Source organism: Lates calcarifer, linkage group LG6, assembly GCF_001640805.2.
Source record: "Lates calcarifer isolate ASB-BC8 linkage group LG6, TLL_Latcal_v3, whole genome shotgun sequence".
Taxonomy (NCBI): Eukaryota; Metazoa; Chordata; class Actinopteri; family Centropomidae; genus Lates; species Lates calcarifer.
In genome coordinates this window covers 1,234,308-1,255,011 of record NC_066838.1, presented here as the reverse complement: position 1 = coordinate 1,255,011, position 20,704 = coordinate 1,234,308, and the positions used below count along the sequence as shown (strand labels likewise).

The 20,704-nt window shown below is 40.1% G+C and overlaps 1 protein-coding gene across 1 annotated transcript; it reads right to left on the bottom strand.

Moving 5' to 3' along the window:
• Window positions 1–567: 567 nt before the first annotated feature.
• mfn2 (mitofusin 2) lies at window positions 568–20,404 on the bottom strand. The gene is made up of 18 exons (XM_018701591.2): window positions 20,022–20,404; window positions 18,175–18,356; window positions 17,556–17,691; window positions 17,191–17,353; window positions 16,916–17,040; window positions 15,770–15,878; window positions 15,349–15,456; window positions 14,748–14,901; window positions 13,942–14,009; window positions 13,245–13,366; window positions 13,000–13,126; window positions 12,675–12,779; window positions 10,365–10,467; window positions 7,444–7,664; window positions 6,710–6,865; window positions 5,596–5,792; window positions 5,311–5,445; window positions 568–4,093 (listed from the first exon to the last, which is right to left on the bottom strand). Exons 2-18 carry the CDS (start codon window positions 18,350–18,352, stop codon window positions 4,024–4,026), a joined length of 2,277 nt encoding a protein of 758 aa, XP_018557107.1. The 5' UTR covers window positions 18,353–18,356; window positions 20,022–20,404; the 3' UTR covers window positions 568–4,023.
• Between the last annotated feature and the right edge of the window lie 300 nt (window positions 20,405–20,704).

Below are 20,704 nucleotides of genomic sequence, written 5' to 3'. Positions count from 1 at the left end.
ATTGGGTCTGTGTCTTTAGTATACTGTGGTTCAAACAGAAAGTGCTAACACTGAGGTCTGCGGATGATCTGGTTGAAGGTGTAACAACACACAATAACACAAGTTGTTGTCCACTCTTCCAACTACAGTATGTTGTAATAGCATTAGGGGCACCAGTGCAGCAGTATGAACACATGGATGGTTGCAGAAAGTGCATTTTTACATTTATTTCTTCTCATCTCGAGTCCGTTTGAGTCCTTGTTTCATACAAGCCTCTTGTTGCATTAAAAGCTGACATCAGAGATCTGATGGTCAGGCTTTTTATACAGAGCTTTTATCAGGCGTAGTGGGGCATCCCTCTACATAAGACCAGTTAACATGAAAGCATTTGGCATTGACTCCCTCACCTAGATAAATGTATACTAGATTTATGAAGCTAAACACTTCACAAAGCTAAAATGTTCAGTCTGTTTACCCTCTTGCAAGGTGTTAGTTGAGAAGAAGCTATCTCAAGCAGATTGCCTTGATTGTTAAAATGACTGTGAATTATTTTTGGTTACCTCCTAACCTTTCCTCCACTACCAACAACAAGCCACATTTAATGTTTGTACACAAACAGTATGAAAATCTTGGCAGATGTCCATGATGTTTACCAGGTCCACGCGTGCTAGCTAATATTGTTTCTTTTTAACAAGGAGATGTGTAGTACACACAGTACAACCACTCGTTATCACTTGACGGCAAAGTTAACTCTAACTGTGATTGGATGCGCGAGAGAAACTAATTTGCTGTTGTAAATGTTCAATAGTTCAATATACTACAAATAAACTTCTTTTAGCATTGTTTCACCTTTATTTCTTTTTTTATACATACATACATTTCATATGTATATATATATATATATATATATATATAATATATATATATATATATATACACACGTTTGAACATTTTAACAGGTCAACAAACTACAACAATCACTGCATGCAGAAACGTTCACCTTCCTGAAGCCTAACACAGCTATATAGTGGTTTTACACTGCGGGGAAAGACAACCTTTAGTGAAGAGAAAAAAATAATAATTAAAAAGCAGCAACTAGGTAAAGTGCATGTCTTCACTCTGAAGAAAGTGTTATATGGCAGACCTCCTGCTCACTGGGCATCACAGTCGATGGCTTTATTTTACATCATGACCCAATCAACTGAGACAGCCTACTGGACAAATCCAGGCTCATCCACTCGGAGGGGATTTTCCTCTTTCAACATTTTCTAACTGGAAGGCAAAGTAGTACGTTAAATTATATACACATTTTAGAAACCAAAAGTACAATTTCACAACAGTGGGCTGTTGCTGGATTTGGCCACTCTTACACGCCCACCACATGTAGTTGAAATCCCTACCCCCTTCTTTTGCAGTACAACCATATGTGACAGAAAGAGGCAGAGAGCAGGCAGCTCCACACTAACAGAGCCCAACCCACATATGCATTCAGTGCAAGACAAAAATGTTACTGAGGTCTGATATAATTTGTGAATAGTGAGCAAAAATCAAGGTTCTGAGTTTAAGTAAGAGAAAGTAGAAATACATTCTCATGTAGCACATCCTGATTTTGTTTTAGCATACGTGACATAAAATTCCATCTGAACTCCAAACTGATGTTTTAAAACATCAAACATAAGGTAGAAGAAACTGATATTGATATGTCAATGTGTAAAAAAAACTGATAATGACACATCAGCTGAATCTGAGCTATTTTTACATAAACAAATAACATTAACATTTCTGATAGGAATCCCTTATATTTGGTTATTAAAGCACAGACCAGGTTATGTGCTCAGTGGGACATTTTAAAGTGTAAAAATACATTTCAGTGTTTACTGGTGGACAAACTCAGTTTCTAAATGACCTCCCTCTGGCATTTCTGCACTGACATTTGTTATTTAGTAGTTGACATATATGCTGATACTTATTTCTGTGAGAGGCTTATATCAGTACATTTACCAGTCAGACTAGAGATTTGGAAATTTGAAAAGATCAAAGTTCTGACTTCAATCTCAGAATTTTGACTGAAATGAGGTCAGACCTGCCTATGTTCCCAATTTTCTTCTGTAGCCATGCTAAATACTGCAACTGACTAAAATCATTTATGATAGGGTATAATTACAAAAAACAATCTGTCTTGTGATATTCTATATATTTAGTCTTGTTGACAAATTCCATGCAAAGACCAAAACCAACAATGACTGTAACCTACTAACAGGTAGTGTGTGTGTGTGTGTGTGTGTCCAAAGCCTGAGATATCTAATCTCTGTGCCATGGATCTCCATTGTTGCAGCTGAAAACAGTCCCCAACAAATGCACTGCTCTCCTGTTTGATTAAAGTTTAACTAAGACCACAGTGCCCATACCATCTATGTATTTGTGAGGCATTTTTAAAGATTTGGTTGCAATCTACAGACAGAAGTATGGAAGTCAGAAAGTGTTGAGAGACACATTGTTGGTTTGGCTTTGCAAATGGAATTTGTTGACATTAAGAAAAATATAAAGCAGCCTTATGCTTTATGTCATAACATACAGGTATCTTATAATTTCTGCATCACCATTAAGCCAGCTAACATCTATTCACTCACTTCACAGCCTAAATAATGCATTCTCACAAACTGTTGCACACGAATGAAGCATGGCACAGAAATGCACATGCAGCAGGTGGGAGCAATAAGTTTAGTGAGTCATTCAGTGCTTGTATTTTTGGGCCACTCTATGTCAACAGGCCCGGGACAGGTGCAATCACCTCTACTCATCTCATGGAACTAAGCTTTAGCAAATAGTAATTTTCCTCCTTGTCACTTCAACTGAAACCATATGAGAAAGTGTGAATGTGTCAGTACAACAGTTTCTTTCCCTGTGGCATTTCAAATAACCTTCAACTGAACAACAATGATTGTGATTGCATCATTCTCTGCTACAATTTCAAAATACACTAACAGCTGGAGAAATAAATTACATTGCATGTCTTTAGCTCATAGCATTATCCTACTAATATAAGACACTTTCGTCCTTTTTCTCATGTGGTCTGCATGTTGCTCAACATGGCACTTAGCCGGTTTTCAAAATGTATATACAAAACCAAATGTACACATGTTCCAATACGGCAGACTTAACTGGAAATTAAAAAAGGGCAGAGTTTCTGACAGAAGCTGATACAAGTCACATAACAATGTGGATAAGGATACAAGGAGAGCTCAGACGGTGCTTCTGTTCAGGAGACACACTGTGGGGATATTTTGCCCTGGAGTCTGTGGTTAAACTCTTTTTTCATAAGAATTAAAACACTTCCCTTCGTGGCTCTATCGTAATATTTTCTGAAATTTGGCTGTCAGGTCCCCACAGCTGGATTCTGTCCCCATTGGCTGAGAAACACCCAAACTGCACCTTTATTCTCTATGCCAGTAGCACTTCTTGTAAGTTTTCTTTTACATATTTTGTACACTGGTTGTATCTTTGTTTTAGGTTTTTTTTTTTCCATTATTTTGATTATATTGCTGTTACTACCCTCTTGTCTGGGAATAATCACTTCCTCTGCCAATGATTTCTTCATTACCGGTTTTATTTCATTTATCCAGTCATACGTGTGAGGGCTTATGTACAGTCTTACTGTTTGTTATTTTTTGTGTTGAAAATTCCACAAATAAATTACATATATATATTTATAAAAACCCTTTTCACCTTTTTTCATGTTGTGGCTTATATTTAACAGCTGGCCCTGTTGAAACTTTTCATTTTTGAGTGACGAATCACCAACCGACAACAGTAATCTCATCCTGAACTCATGTCCATGCATCCATATCACAAGCTGTCAGTAACTCCCTCTGCTCATGTCAGTCATCCAAACTATTCCTTCTATTTCTACTCTTCTGAGAACATTGTTAACACTTTCCTCTCATCATCAAAATACATGTGTGTGTCATCTAGAGGGGAAACTTTAGCAGGTGTACCAAATGTTTCTCTGGTGTTGTTTAGTCTCTCAGGTGGATTCTCTCTGGTTTACTTGCTGTGGTGGAGGTACTGCTGTGTGAACATGTTAAGCTCACTGTCCAGCCAGCCCGCCTTGTTCCTAAAACAGCAAAACACACAAATATTAATAATATCCACATTTATGTAATAAAGATGCATGACTGAAAGGGACTATAAATACAGTTTCATTAAAACAGCTGTGCAGTGTAAGCGTAGTATAGTGAGAGGCAGAGGACCGTTGCTTTCTTAACTTTACCAGCACACAGCCGCCAACTGAGTCTTAGCAAACGCACATTGTCTTTCAAACCTTGGTTCACCACAACATGAGGCCAGCATTTTCAGACTATTCCACTCTGGCAACTGTTTTTACAGAGCTCCATTTTTTAGGAGACGTTGCTTTATCCTAGTGTGGATGAAGGTTCAACAGAGAGAAAATGTGTTTTCAAATCAAGTTGGTGTGGTGCTCCTACACACTGTGATTCAGGGCTGTCCCAGACATACAGTGTCAATGGGACTATTGGACCCCCACTGTAAAGTTGAGTGTCCTAAGATAAATATGGTGAAATCAATTCTAAAACTTAAAGGAAGCCAGCAAAGGGCAGAAAGGATTGGCATAATGCAGTTGTTTGTCTGAGTTCATGATAACAGCCTAACAGCAGCATTTTGTATCAGCCTGCAGAGGAAAGAAATGACCTGATCTGGGTTGACTGTCTCAGTTCTCAAAGCAGGACTGCACCATTTTAGCCATCTAAGCATCAAAGGACAATTCAAAAGTAACACAGAGGCTGTGGGAACGTTAGTGGATATGGCACCCAGACTACAGGAGACATTAGGACATAATAGAGGATGCAGCCATTATAACAAGCTTTATTGGGACATATGGGTGTCTTTGCATTGCAATGGAAAACAATGTCATGGCTACAGCTCCTCTCTCACCCCTGGACTCTCATACATTTACAGTGAATTACACTGCAATTGAGTGTCTCTGTGATTGAAAAGTGCTCTATAAATAATCTCGCCTTACATTATAGTATGAACCTTTTCTTTCACACAAACAGCCCTCTACATGGGCTATATAATGTGAAGGCTGCTCATAAAGCAGGCAGTATGGGGGCTAGTACGATTATAGACCAGGAGGAAACCTGGTGACTTAAAACCAGTAGCAGTTAGATTTACTTACTCATTAAATATTAAGAGGTGCAGATTTTACAGGCATGATTACACCCCACCACCACCCCACCAAACATCTAGTAGTTGTACACCTGTCCTGCTGTCTAGCCGTTTATATAGGTAGGCTGAGTGTGGTAATGTTCTTACCGCAGCAGCTTGGCCTTGCTCTGCAGGCTGTCCAGCAGCTCGATCTTTCTGTTCATGTCAGTGATCTCATCTTCGAGGTTCTGACGGGTGACATCCACCTGCTGGCACAGCTGAGCGAAGACACCCGCCAACTCCCTGACAACCACAGTAACAATACAAACAGGGTTAGAAAAACATTGTAATAAAGCAGCATTTACTGTCTTCTATCAAATCACTCATTAAATTAAACATCATACTGATCTAAGGTGCATAGTGCAGTGCAGTGTGGTCAGTTAGCATGCTCACTGTTGGACTTGGTGGCTGCAGTTGGATCCGGTGTAACTGACGATGAGTTGCAGCTTCTCGCTAGCGTAGTCCACAAACTGTCTCTTAAAGGCTCTCTCCTTGGCCTTGGTGGTCCAGGTGAGCCGCTCATAGATGTAGAGAAGCCCGTAGAGGCCAACTGACAGAGCGATCAGACGCCAGCCCACTGCCTTCCAGATCTGCATAAACACAACACAGATTTAGCTCCAGCTATATCACACAATATCAACATGCCCACTCACTGAAATCTCCAGACATTGACCTGCTCGACTCACACATCATTAGGACATTACACACACTTAATATTAGTCTGTTTAATGTCTGACTGGGTTGATGTGTGAATGTTAGATAAAGGCTGCAGTGCGCAATTCATTGGACCTTGCAAAATCTTACAGCTCTAAAAACTTTTTTTGTCATAAAGTTTTAAAGTTTGGTCCTGAGAGCTTTTTCTGTGTGTATCCTGAGCCTCACCAACTGCTTATTTTTCACTGGATTGGTTTGAAATTTTTACTGAACATCCAAGAAATCACAAGGATACTTTGCAAAGTGTATTAATGTAACTAGTTGTTGCTGAACACTAATCAAATTAATAAAAACAATTATTTTTTACCTGAACTAAGAATCTTTGATTTTCAAAAATTAATATCTCATCTAGTTTTCACTTTGTTGTAACCAAATTCAGATTCAGGCATAAAGAACAAGATGACAACATCTAGAATCCAACAAACCAAGCTATTATAAGCAGTAACCTGATATCACAGAGAGATAGAAAATAACAAAGCACAAATATCTACCTATCAAATAAAACAATTCAGTCTAACAGTACAACCAGTAAAATGTATGAAAAATCAGAAAAATTAAAAAAGAATTGATGAAAGCATAATATAACATCTTTATGTGTCTGCAATGAATAAACAGTTTCCCATAAAGTTTCAAGAAAATTACAGTCTATCTACAGTCTAGCTCCAAGGCTCTATTTATCAAGATCTGCAGGACTCAGTTGTTGATGTAAGACCAAATAACTTCTAGAAGTGATAGAACTGTGTTTATACTACATAAATTGTGACTGTGATCGTGATTGTGTGTGTGTCCTCACCACGCCACCAACCACAAGGACTCCCATGGAAGTGCGTGAGGTTAGGGAGGCAAGACCTGTCACCATGGAGACCATAAGCTCCTCCTGAGTCATGGAGCTTTGTGGGAATGGAGGCATGCTGGTGCTGACTGGAGTCAGGGCCATGGGCCGAGGGACCTAGAGGGAGACCAGCACAGAGCAGAGCACATGACTGGCTATGAGTGCTACTGACAGTCCTGGCTGGTCCAAACAGCATCAAAAAGGAACAATGCTACAATCTCTCTCTCTCTCTCTCTCAAAAACAAACCATGAGGTCAAATCCAAAGGGAGGGTTCTCTCACTCTTTTCTCCTGGCTGTAACTGTCATGCTGTTACTGCCTGAGCAAAGTGTTGTGAACAGGTAAGCAATTTAGGGACAAATCACAGAAATGTACACCCATGAATAAACAAGTGCCATTCAAATTGGAATGTGATTTATGGCAGGTTTGTACTGTTAATAGGGTTTGCTGAATCTGACTTGAAACAGCAACTGTCAAACCTGATGGAAAACACTGGGAGGTTTAGGAGAAGAAAACAAAGATGTTCTTGCATAAGGCCCACTGTGTTTTGAGTCCATTATGGAAACCATCTTCCAAATAAGCTCTTGAGAGACAAATGTTCTTTATCTAACCCCCTTGAAGATACTTTAAATAAGCTCTCTAGAGGTGCTCCAACACAAGTCTGGGAGAGGGTGCTTATGCCTCTGAAGGTGTTACCTGGTCATTGTACCCCATGAGGGCCCGTCGAGTATTCTTGGGCCCCAGGAAGCGGTTAACCAGCATGGTCCAGCCCAGAGAGAAGTGGAAGCTGATGTCCTCCTGAAAGTCACTGCAAAGCTTGTCACAGGCCAGGTCATAACTAAGGCTGAAGCATTGACGTGGAACCAGCTTATCTACCTGCTCTCGGACTGGGCTGGGCAGCAGGGGCTTCAGACCCTCTGCAAACACACATGGACAGCAAACAGCTCAGTGTGAGTGTCTGGATGAATATCATAAAGTCATATTTTACCACAGATGTCAGTAGCTGGGTTTCCACTCAAATGTCATGCAAATTTTAACCAAACGTTGAGGAAATTTAGCCAAGGAAAATGCAAATGAATGCACATGTTCATCTACTACTGTTATGTCAACATTAGGAGTTGATTCATCATTAAAGCACTGCAAAAAAGAGGGTGCAGAAGATGATGTAATTAATCGATTAATTAAGAGTGCCAATCAAAACTAAGTTAAGAACAATGTAGAAAACATGATGGAAAGGCATTTATGTTTGTTTCATATTAGTCTTCTTAATGCTACCATTTGCAGGGTAGATGTTAGATTCCGCAGGGGTAGAGTAATTTACTTTGGAATATTCTTGCTGGTTACGTTGGTGGACTTTCCTGACTTCTGGAAATTCATGCTCTTCATGTAAACTAGCTACATTTGATCTAGATTAATTCCTCCTTTGCCTGGTTTCTGTTGTCCTTTTATCTGTGATTCTACCTATATATATATATATTGCCTGTATATGGGCAATTGTACAGCCATTTTTTTTTACACTTTGAATTAAAGCAACTGTTGTATGCTGTATATACACATTTCACTACATATATTATTACTATGATCAGAGTGGACAAAAAATATTGACAGATCCTAATTTGATTACTCCTAAACTAAACAAACAAACAAACAAAACTAAACTAGCTATTTGGGTATTGCACTCAGCCATATTGTGATTTTGATAACATTTCAACTCATTCATTTTTATATGTATACATAATGCTATTACATACATATTCATGAAGTAAAAGTCACTTGGTGTAAGATCATCTTGAATGTACCGTCACTGGTATTCATATGTAGAGATGTTTGTAATCGTCTTGAAAATAGGGATGGGCATTTTAATTACTTTTTGAAGTCCATTAATCCAGCCAATTTAAATTGATTAGTTGTGATGTCATCATTAACATGTGCCCTCCATTCAAACCAAAATAATAATATGTTGTCATGTCGAGTCATGTTTTTTTCACTGTAGTGTACAGATGCACTAACTTTAGCTGCCAAGCTCCACTCATCAACAACCCACCTCAGACTAGTTCTCAGCAGAGTGTCTCATCTGTGCTGAGAGTCTAAAGCACAGAACCTGAAGTCTTCCAGTCACTGTCAATGTAACACTGACAGTGACAAAAAAATCAAACATGAGAGCTGTCCATGCATCAGCTGTTATTGCTACTTCTTGCTTCTTGGCTTCCATCAGATTCTTTTTCAGAGCTGTAGCTGTGTATGGTCTGAAATCATTTAAGTCACCAAAGCTCTTTGTTATTTCTTCCTGTCGTTTGCTGTAACATTAGTGTTGCTGGTGCTGTAAATCCAGTCTTTTCTGTAAGCACTGGCTGTCGGCTGGGTGGCCGGACATTAAAACATTTTCACCCGATTACATTCTGAATGTTTCACTGTCACTTTCTATAAAGTTAGAACTGTAATCTTAAACCAGATGAAGGATTTTTGTCATCAGACGTCTGGATCTTCAGTAATCAGAGAAACAAGCTGAGCAAACAGCTGCTCTCAGCGTCCTGTGTCTGCGTCGCAGAGAGACATTGGTTTTTAAATATGAAAGTGCTTTATTCAATGAGGCCTTGGTGGATAATTCAGCTCCCAGTAAAAACCTCCTGAACGATGAACACTGAAGAAATCCTGACCTAAAAACAAGCTGAGCATCTAGAAACAACAAGAGCTAATGATAGTGGCAGCATGGTTATCAGCCCAGCAGGCTCTTATTAAACTTTAAACTTGATTGTGAAACTACTAAAACAATAACTCCTGCAAACACCATTAACACCCCAACCCCCCACAGAGAAAGATGCAGCAGAGAAGAGGCACTCTGCAGAAACAGAACCATAAACATTAGTCACATTATTGATTCTTAAAAATAGATGTCGGCTAAGTTATCGTGTCAATTAATCAACTAATTGATTATTCATGCACATCCCTACTTGAAAACAATGGGGGGGGGGAGCTGCAACATGACAGAGTGGAAAGATAGTGAACCATCAATAACGTTATCAACTAATCATCAATTTAGTGCACTTGTAGATAAAACTTGCGATTCAACATCAAGTCATCAGAATAGAAAGTTTTGTCATTCAGCAGCCACAATACAAATCACGAGCCTGACACAGACAGACTGCACGATCATGACCTACACGCTGGTTGTTGACTAACATGCCAACTCCCAAGCCTTGGAATCAAAGGTCTACTCTATATTTAGTCTGATCAGTGAAGCAGAAGCCTCAATAGACGTCACAAGTCACAGGCCTTGTGTCCGTCACGATTTATTCAATAAGCCTGTTTCTGCAATTTGTCAAATTTTGCCTTTATCGATACACCAACTTTACCAGCTCTACCAAACATAAAAATGTTTTTGTTTTAAGATCTTTTTTTAAATTTACAGCAATCCAACTCAGATTTCTGTATGTGCAAATTGAAAATGTGCCTAAAGACAGGTAGATGGAAACCAAACGACAGACACACAGTGTGGCTCCATACAGGTTTTCACATAGGGAAATCACATTTAAACTTGTTAAAGCACATCAGAGCCTGTGAAGTGAGAGAGGATGTTTGTTTGTCAGTTGTTGAGGTGTAAACAGGAGGATAGTTACCAATCATGTCTGTCTGTGTGGCCTGCAGGGCACTGGTGATAGAGGTGGAGCACCTCTCTGACATATTCTTGCCCAGACCCTCTTCTATGTGTCGATGAAGTTCCTAGAACAAAAGAAAACAAAACTCTAAATGAATGAATGAATGAATGCAGTGATTAGTCCAGTGATCCATGGACAGAAGTGCGTTGTATCAAAAATGATACCCAGCTAGATTAGGTTCAGGTTTACAGCTTTTACTCTTTGGGCTTTGTTAAAGCCCAAAGGAGATTATAATGGACTCTACTTATATATATGCTTTTCTAGTCTTTTCGACCACTCAAAGCGCTTTACACTACAGATCACATTCACCCCATTCACACACATTCATACAGCACATATTCTATATATTTAATGTGCTTTCTAAACACATTCACACATGTGAAACACACACATCGGAGGCAATTTGGGGTTCAGTATCTTGCCCAAGCATGACTGGAGGAGCCGGGAATCGAACCACCGACCTTCTGATTGGTGGACGACTGCTCTACCTCCTAAGCCACAGCCGCCCCAAAGGAGAAACATTTGTACAGGTCAGTCTGACCTCATGATGTCTGGCCTATACTCACTCATCACAGAAAGGCTTGGGCAGGCAGCAGCATTTTTGGCAATCAAATGGGATTGCAGAGGTGAATGAGTGCATCGTGACACAGTCTGGACTGCTCTTACATAACTTACTTAGACTTACATAACTTACATAGCTTTATACAGGTTCAGGCCGGGAATGAGCTTTACACTGTGCTGCATGTAGACACCAGACTGACAGAGATGTGAAAGGGTTGAACACATTTTGGATGAAGCAGAATTATTGCAGAATGCACAGATACAGCAGAGTCATCATATTCACACACAGAATTAGAGTTTTATCCTGTTTCAATCTCATATAGTCATATTTTGTACTGATATGAATGTGACCCCATCAGGACACAGTGAGAGCACAAAAAGAAAAGACTATCAATAGCTAAATGCACTGTCCTTAACAGAGGAGGTCTAAAAGACAAAGAGGGGGAAACACCATGTCTAAACACTTAGTGACTTCAGTGGCTGAGGGGGCTCAATGCATTGCAACTTCAGAAAACACATGCAAACAGACAATTAAGCTAATTAAGTAAACATCTTTATTAGTCTAAAAACACATGTGCTGCAAATATACACAACACAACCAATTACAGACAACAACCAAAATGTTTCCAGGTGAGGACTGATGGACCTGGCTGGAACTAGGGCTGAACAATCAGTGACAATTTTTTAATTTTATTTTCACTAAAAAAATATATATATATATATATTAAAATGATGATGTGAGTTTTGCTGGGGTCTGTATCAAACAAACATGTTCCCTCACATCTGGAGAATAGATTTGTAGGCCCAGGCATCTCTGTAACACCACTTCATTTATAATGATATGTTTATCAAAGGTTTACAGCTCCTGTGATTTGGATGTTGCACTTGGCCACAGCGAATTTAATAATATTTTAAATAATTGCTAAAGCCTAGTTGGGATGTCCTTTTTGTTCAATGCTTTGTGACTTCTGAAGATATTAGAGTTGGCTATATGTCAGTGGTGTTGATGATCTTAAACGTAAGACGCATGCAATAACATCTGATGCAATGCTAAATGTTAAAATAAACCCCCTAAAAAGCTAACATGTTTTCTTAATGTGCTTGTGTTTCATCAATTTGCAGTTTGCATGTGTTTTCTTAAGCTGCAGCATCTTGAGCTCTCTCAGCCACCGCAAGTAAGAGACATGTGTATGGATCCACTAATCCAGTACACAGGACAGACACCAGCTGTGTTAGAAAATGAGCTAACGTGAAAGCATTTTTGTTTTTTAACTACTGCTGCTGACAAAAACCAACTGGTCAGCAAAAACAGAACAGCTGACCGACAGCTAACTGCTGACATGCACCTACATTCTGCACCTGTATGAGAGGAAAGGTTGTAGCAGAAACAGGGACGCCCCCAGTCACTGGACTCACTATACTACTGGATATGGTCACATCACAGAGACGAGTATCACTACAATTCCCCATAATACTTTGGGCTTAAGATGCCTTTCATGCATGAGTCTTCAAATACAACTCTAATCCAGCAGTTTGGGCTTGGCTGCATGCAGATATCCTTACAGAAATCCTTACATATAAACCAATTACAAAATGTATATGTATGTACATTTCACCAAGTATGATGAATGTTGTTGGCCTCCATTCCTGCCTGCCCAGTGATTAACATTAAGGACAAAGAATTCTGTTGAATATGTGTGTTAAACTTACGTTCTTATAGACCTTAAGCACCACTGATGATGGGTGGAAGTCCATGTGGAAGTCATCCACCAGCACATGAAGCTTCCTGATCTCCTCCGCCATGGCATTAGACACCTGAACACGAGCAGAGAGCGGGGTGAAAACTACCTCCTGCTGAAGAGTTCACTTCTGTTCTCCCTTTTGTAGGACTCAACATCTGCTTTTTTCTTGAAGGTTTTTTGACTGGGTTAGTTTGGACTTTTATTTGATAAGTGAAGTGACAAAATAATTTGATTCCACAAGTCCTACTACAGTGGAACATAACAGTATGTTATGATGTCATGTTGAGGCTCACCTGTCTTTCCACCTCCTCAGTAATCTTCTTGATCTTGGCCTTACAGTCCACGGTCAACAGGTCCAGCTGCTTATCTATAAACTCCAATCTATCCTGACGGTCCTCTTTGGTCTCAAGGCAGTAGACCCTAAACATAAACACAACAGCTCATAACGGTGTAAAGGCATCAGGAGGTACTACCACGTTTGTTTCCGGACCTTTGGTTAACATACAGTCTTATTCCATACATCTAATACTTGACTCACCTCTGCTCTTGTGCAGCAACGTGTACAGAATCCATAATGTGGCGCAGGGCTTCAGAGATCTGCTTGGCCCTCACTGTGTGCTGCTCAAACTTGGTCTTCACTGCTGACTGTGAGATACACTCCTACACACAGCAGACAGGCTAAGAATTAGGGATTTCATCATGGTTCAAAATTATATCGATTCATTGGACAACGATTTGATGTTTGCTGATATCACAAAGTCTGCTACGATATGATTTCGATTTGATTTGATTCAGGAGCCATCAATATGAGACGATATCACCTGCTGATTGAACACAATCACTTCTATTCATATTAAATTACAAACAACTAAAATATCATTTGACATTTTTATTCCTGAGCTCAGCCAGACATTTAAATGAAAAACAATCTTCTCTTTTAATAAAAATAGACCTGTTCTCTATGAAGTGCCTGTGTTATTACGCTTAATAAAAGTAGCAACAAAACCAGCTGATGTCTCTGCGCTGGTCATTGAATCACTGTATCAGTGTAGATCGATGTATCGTTACTCCCCTACTGGAGTGCTTCATAAAAATAATCAGAGACGCGGATACTGACGGAGCTGTTTGATGAGGGAGATGCAGTCAGCTGTAAACTGTTCTTTAAGTCACAATAATAAAGCATAGCTATCCTATTTACATCTTATTCTTGGCTGTTTAATGAATGAGGCTCTTACCTCGAATCGCCTCTCAAAGTTCTGGAACTCAAACATTCTGGCTTGAAATCCCTCAGCAAGTGCTCCACCTGAAACAGGACAATGAAGTGTAATGCTTTACAAACCCACTTTTTATGTCAGGCTAATACCTAAAATAAATGAGTTTATATTTTTTGTTCTACCACTACTGTGCTCACTGAGGGGTTGACAAGCTATTTTAGTCAAATTTCCAGGTGAAACAAATGAAAAAGATAGATGAGAGACACAAGGAGAGAACAGAACAAAGAAAATGGCTAATTATCTGTGTGCTAAAGCACAGGTTAGCTAAACATTCATTACTTCTCCAGTTGTTTCAGTGGATATTAGACCTGTGTGTGCTGTGTAAACATGATAAATCCACAGTGAACCTTCTCACAGTGCCCCCTCTCCCATATGCCAAATATTTTTTCACACAATCCACATGTGGTCTTTTCAAAGCTGTGATATGTGAAGTCCATGTGGAGCCTGCAGTGTAGAAAGCGAATGACTCCAGACAACATACTACTGTGAGCTACTGCATCTGAATTCATCATACCTCAGTAATCATTTGTCTGCTCTGACTTTGCATCATTTAATACACAAGTCAAGTTTAAAGCTGATATCATCCAAACAGCATTAAAATATTTATATTTACAAAACTATTTCTCAAGACCTTTACAAAACCTTTTATTATTTCACATTCTAAAACTCTTCCAGCCCTGGAACACAATTTTCAAATTCCAAGGCTCACCCAGGTTTATCATGACCCTACAAATCCTGTCAGATTCCACACCGACTACCATCCCCACCTGCTTCGGGCATTCCTTGAGCTTTCTGCACTCGAGCCTGGAGTACTTCCTTGGCAGAGACGAAGAAGATGCGGTCGCTGGCCTGGGTTCGGTCCACCACAGCCAGCTCATCCACCAGGAAATTGGTGCAGCGGTCCATATGCTGCCTACGAACCTGACACATCAACAGTACACTTTCATATGCATGAATTGCAACAAGTATTGCAAAAGGGGGAAAATTTGATTTATTTGCTTTTGTTAATACTGAGCAACCTCACACTGTAGCCAGTTTCACAGGCTTTGCTCTTTCTGGGTGGGAATTAGCACTTAAAATGGTCCACCATCTTTAGGGGCACTCAAACCTTTACAATCACATCCTGATTCATTGACACCCATTAAGATCACCAAAAAGTACTTCATCTGGACATCCCTAATTCTAGCATGAAGCTGTATGAACCACTGGTGTATGGTGGCACAAAAGCTACACATCAGTGGTTTACACATACACCGTTCAAAACTGAAAACATGCCACCATATTCTAAAAATGCCAGCCCTGCCCAAGTTTATTTTTAACTGCACTGTCTGGGTCTCCAGATGTTTTGCCAAAGTGCAGATTACTGACCTCCTCCATGTATTCAGGTTCTGAGGCTGATGCATCCCAGCGGTTGTTAAGGATGAAAATGTTGGGACTGGAGAGCCGCTCATTGACCTTGTGAAAAAAGGACTTCTCCTACAGGAGGACATAAGTAACTTTTTTAAAAGGCATTTCAAACTTACATTTAAAACATCAGCAGTGCATTGACATTTACTATAATACTATTCCCCTACCATTGTGAACACAGCCCCACACTCTCCCAAGAAACCAAAGAAAGAGTGTTAAAAAAGACAAGCTAGTCCTGGCCATAGCACAAACACTTCTCCTGAAAGTTTATTAATTATTGTTAATTATTTTGTAATAAACTATCTGACTAAACTCATCTAACTTGCGCATTTTAAACACACAGACTCCTTTTTGAATGAAATTCACAGGTGTCATGTCTCACCGTCTGCATCAGTGTGGACTCTGAGTTTGCCACCAGAACAAACACATCAGCATCCAAGCAGAATTTGTCAATCCAGCTGTCCAATTCTGTGGTAACATCGATACCTGGGCTGGAGGGGAAACAGGATGTAGAAGCAGTCAGCTGCAGATTTTTTGCTAGTTTTTACTCATGACTTAATGTCAAACATGATTACAGTTTTTAGTTTTGCAACTTTCATCACACAGTTAGACTCTAAGCATAGTACAAGTCCAAGTAATTGCAAACACCAGTTTAGTAGGTGCCATTTGCTTTACTTTCAACTTTCTGTCTTTAGCCACAAATATAGCTCATATGACAAACAGGTGATGGCAGGGCTGCACAATTAATTGATTATCAATCACAATCATGATTTTAGCTTCCCGCAATTATATGAACATGACTGACTGTAAAACTAATGTTTTAAACATGTGCTCCACTAATGGAAAACTCTGCTGCACATCAAATCAAGTGCTCCCTAAACTAACAGCCAGCCACAGCAGCTGCAAACACACCCTGCAGCAGCAGTTATGAGTGGAGGAGTAACAACAGAAAGCAGGGCAAAACAAAAATCAAATGTTTGGAGCAGAAGTTGAGGAGCTAGTCCCTTATAACCAATCATCCGTTGTTTGAAAGTACTTCAGGTTTAGGGCATGATGTTGAGAAAGAAAAAAATCATACGCAAAGAATGCATAAGACTTGTATCTGCAGCACAAAGCAACACAACTAACTGTTCAACCACCACAAACTGCAGGAGGTTGAATGCATGAAAGGTCAAGAGGAATAATGTCACTAACATTGACTCACTGAGCATCTACTCATCCAAAGCAGCTGCGTTTTACAGCACGTCACTGTAACTACCCAGCTCCCAAAGACAGACTGAATGCAGTCGCATTTCCTTTGGCCAGGGGTATGTGTCTAATAAACATGGAGTGACAGCAGCTCTGTTGTTTTATATTTTATTTCTAGGAGATGAACTGTGAATGAGGACCAGGCTTACATCAGCAGGAGTGCAACACAACATGAAAGTGAAAGCAGTGCTCTGTTTATTCAATGTGAATGCATTATCATTTGGTCATAATTGTGCTGGAATTGAATTTGTTGATTAAATAGAGTTAACTTATGCCTGACCTGTCCACCAACACCAAATCATCCCTGAGCAGAGCACACTTGGCTTTAGGCCACATGACACAGACCAGGCTGCCAGCATCTAGGTCCTCATCCTGGTGGAGAGCGTGGGCCAGCTGGTTCACCGTCTGTAAACACACACAATATCAGTGCCAACTGAGTTTTCATAAACAGCAACACCAACATTTTATTGTCACAGACTAGGCTTAAGGTGATTGGAGCCCAGGTGTTTTGAAACACCTATGTGCATGTAAAGGCACTTAGTGAGTTCTGCAGACCTTTATGCTCTTCCTCTCCTCAGAGCCTTCAGTGAGGAGGAAGGCCTCATTGCCATCGGTGCCCTCCACCCTCAGGAAGCAGTTGGTGGTGTGTCCTATTCCAGACGGCAGCACCTTATCACACAGCATGGCATTGATCACTGAGCTCTTCCCATTGCTGGTCCTGCAGAAAAAATGATAAGCTTGTCAGCAGTGCCTCAGCCCATCCAACATGTAATCTCTCCACATAAAATTGGATTTAAAAATGAATAATGAAGAAACAAAGGAAGTTATCATAAAATAAACTATATATAATATTGATTCAATATAATATATAGGTTAAGTTCTAGAACTAGACAGAGCAGGTAAGAAACCGATATATGTACCTCCCAAAAAAGACCACCTTCATATGCCTCCGGGCCAACACTTCTCCAATTCCTGCCACCTTGGCGAGGTAACCCCGGACCTCCTGGACCTGCTCCTCAGTGGTGACTGGGTCCAGCTCATCATTTTTGTGAGTATCTAACATGTGAAGGTCATGAGACAGAAGTCAACCAATCCTGACATACTTGACGTTTCCACAGACAGTCTCTTTATACTAGCCTGGCAGTGTGATACCAAACTACATGCACACCTCCACAACACATAAAATTGGTTCTTTTGTTCTGTTTCCTAGTTTATCAAACTTTTGATTTTGTGCACATAGTGATGATAATAAATTAATTACAGTGATGTTCGAAGGTAGAATGAGCATGTCTTTCTCTCCTTGTGCTGCTGCAGTCTTTACATTAATCTGATGGCGCTGAATTCAGACTTGTGTTCAAAGTGTTACAGAAATATTACAGGTGTAACCTAGAAAGACTGCTGCTGTGACTTTTAAGGAAAAGTAAGAGTGCTTATTCAGACTAGACACCAACATGTTAAACTGGCTTCATATTATCAAGATTATCATAAAGGCATGCATCTCTGAAAGGGCTAGAGCGCAAATGGCAGGTGGGTGGGTACCTTCCAGAAAGGAAGCACTCTCCCTGATGTAGGCTCCCAACTGTTCAAAGATCCCGTTGATCTTTTTCTTTGCTGTGACAAAGTGTTTGAGTGGTGATGCATTCACTTCCGCCATCAATCTCTTATCCTTCTTGCCGTGGACTGCGTTGGTGTTGGGTCGTGGGAAAACCAGAGACATGGCACTGGACAAAAAATAAAAACATCAAAAACACCTTTACAAGCATGTCTAGCAAAAGTTTCACTGAAATTCACTTAGAGAAAATGAGATATAAACATTCACAGCAGGGATAGTACAGAGTAGACTGACATAATATGTCCAAATTACAGCTGGCTGGCTATGTGCTTTGAAAATATTTTGACCTGCTAACCATATTACAATGAAGTTCCTATAGTGAAAGCTAGGTGTCATTTCACCATATCAGACACCGGAAGAACTCTGACAGGCCAACCCAGCTGGGTGATGTGATTAGATAAAATTTGAGTCAACTTTATCATCACTGTGCAGAGTACAGGTACAAAGCAAATTAAATGCAGAGCATCTGACCAGAAGTGCAGAGGAATAGTACTATTTACAGATAAGTGCAGATATAAGTTAAGAGACTGGGGTCCGTTCATCAGAAAGTCCAAAGACTAAGCTTGGAGGGACTCACAGTACTGAATGCTGAGCTGACGTCAACAGCATTCTGATGCAGGTTGGGACTAGGAGTTGAAGTGTTGACTTTTTGTGGCAAATCAGTGACAGGGATGCTGCACACTTCCCAACTCTGTAGGAAATTATTCCCAGTTTCCCAGACACTAGCGTTTCTGCAAAAATGGGGAAATATGTGGCTGTGTTCTCATGCACTCTCTAGAACTCTGTCTTTGCTGATGTGAAAAGAGTACAAGAGGACATGCAGCATTGAAATGCAACATGATGATGCACTCTGAAGGCTGCTAAAAGGTACAGACAACATTCAAAAAATGAAAAAGTTCATGGCCCGGGACAAAATATATTATATAAATATCTAAATGTGGCCCCTGGCATGTAAAGTTTTGACACCTTTAGCTTCAAGGGTCCATAAAAGCACACACAACACAGAAACAGAAAGCCACGAGAAGCACTGTCTGAGGCACAGTCTGTTCCTTCTATTAGCTTTGATCTCTTCAGAGGAATTATTGATGATGTTAAAAGGACACTATACTGCTTTACCATTCTATAATCCAAAAGCTTGTGCGAGTTTGCAATTTAAACACCAAATATTTTAAGTATTTTAAATATTAAGTATTTTAGGTTTTCATCTTAGCTTTCTCCTGAGGAATCTGAATGATCGGATCCATGCACGTTATTTTCAGCAGTACCAACTTGTTTATACCCAAAATGGAATTTGTCACCGTGTCTACCGCCAGTCTGGTGAAGGCCATTGCTGAGCTGTGACCTTTCACACAGTTTGAAGGTAACACTGTGGGCATGGCTAACATTAAAACCGAGTAATAATTTTAGTGTCGTGATTAATCGGTATATAACACCAACACAAACCGACCCGGGAACATCCAGCAGAAATCTATTATATTACATAACATAATATACATGTTACCAAGCAACCGTCTAACGTTATGCCCCGTACGGTAAATATCCACCAAAGTCTCTTAAATCAGTCAAATGTCCATCGGGATCTGTCTTTGTAATAAAAGTGAGTTTGGTGTAACTTTCCTCAGCCAAACTGACACGACAACGCGGTATGTGGGGAAAAATCAATGCTAATGCAAGGCAACTAGCCTTTCAGTGTAGTTAGATTTAAGACGAACGTTAGCTGCTACAGTGGCTTGCTAAGTAACAGACCGTTAGATGTTGCAGTGTCATGACTTACCGTGGATGGGTTCTTCACAAATACTCCTCTTGCATCATGGCCCCGAGGCTTTTTAAAAATATCTACCAGATAACTAACTGCTAACGTTAATACGCAACTAAATGTTGGTAATTTAGCGGTAGCTATGCTAACTAGATGGGGGCGTCAGTGAACGTTTCAAGCAAACGCAAGCCTGACAGCAAGCTGTTTTTCTCTCCCTTAATTTGCAGCACTGTCGGTTATCCGGGCAATATAAATCTTCTAGAAAACCAAATAGCCGTGAAGACATGTATTCCAAACTGATAGTTTTCGTTGTTTACCAAACAGCATGTCCTCTCTGGTGCTACTGCTGTTTCCGCCTGTCTTCTATGACGGGTCTATGGATAAGGTCGAGTCGCATTACCGCCGCCTACTGGCACTGATATGTCTTCGTCCTGACGTCAACCGTATCTTCTTTGTGTATATTGGCGGGTCGCATACCAACGTGAATAGTGCTTTGTGTATACTGCCACCAACAGCACTGGAATGTGCAGAGGCGCGACATTAGATCCCCCAAATACCTGAGGGTTAAGAAAGAAGAAAAAAAAACATTACACCCGGATCATTGACCTGTACTCACTAATAGGGATACTTTTAAACTCTGGTCCTACCTCAGGTACTATATTAATGTCTCCTTCATATTACAATGCATAACATTAAATGTG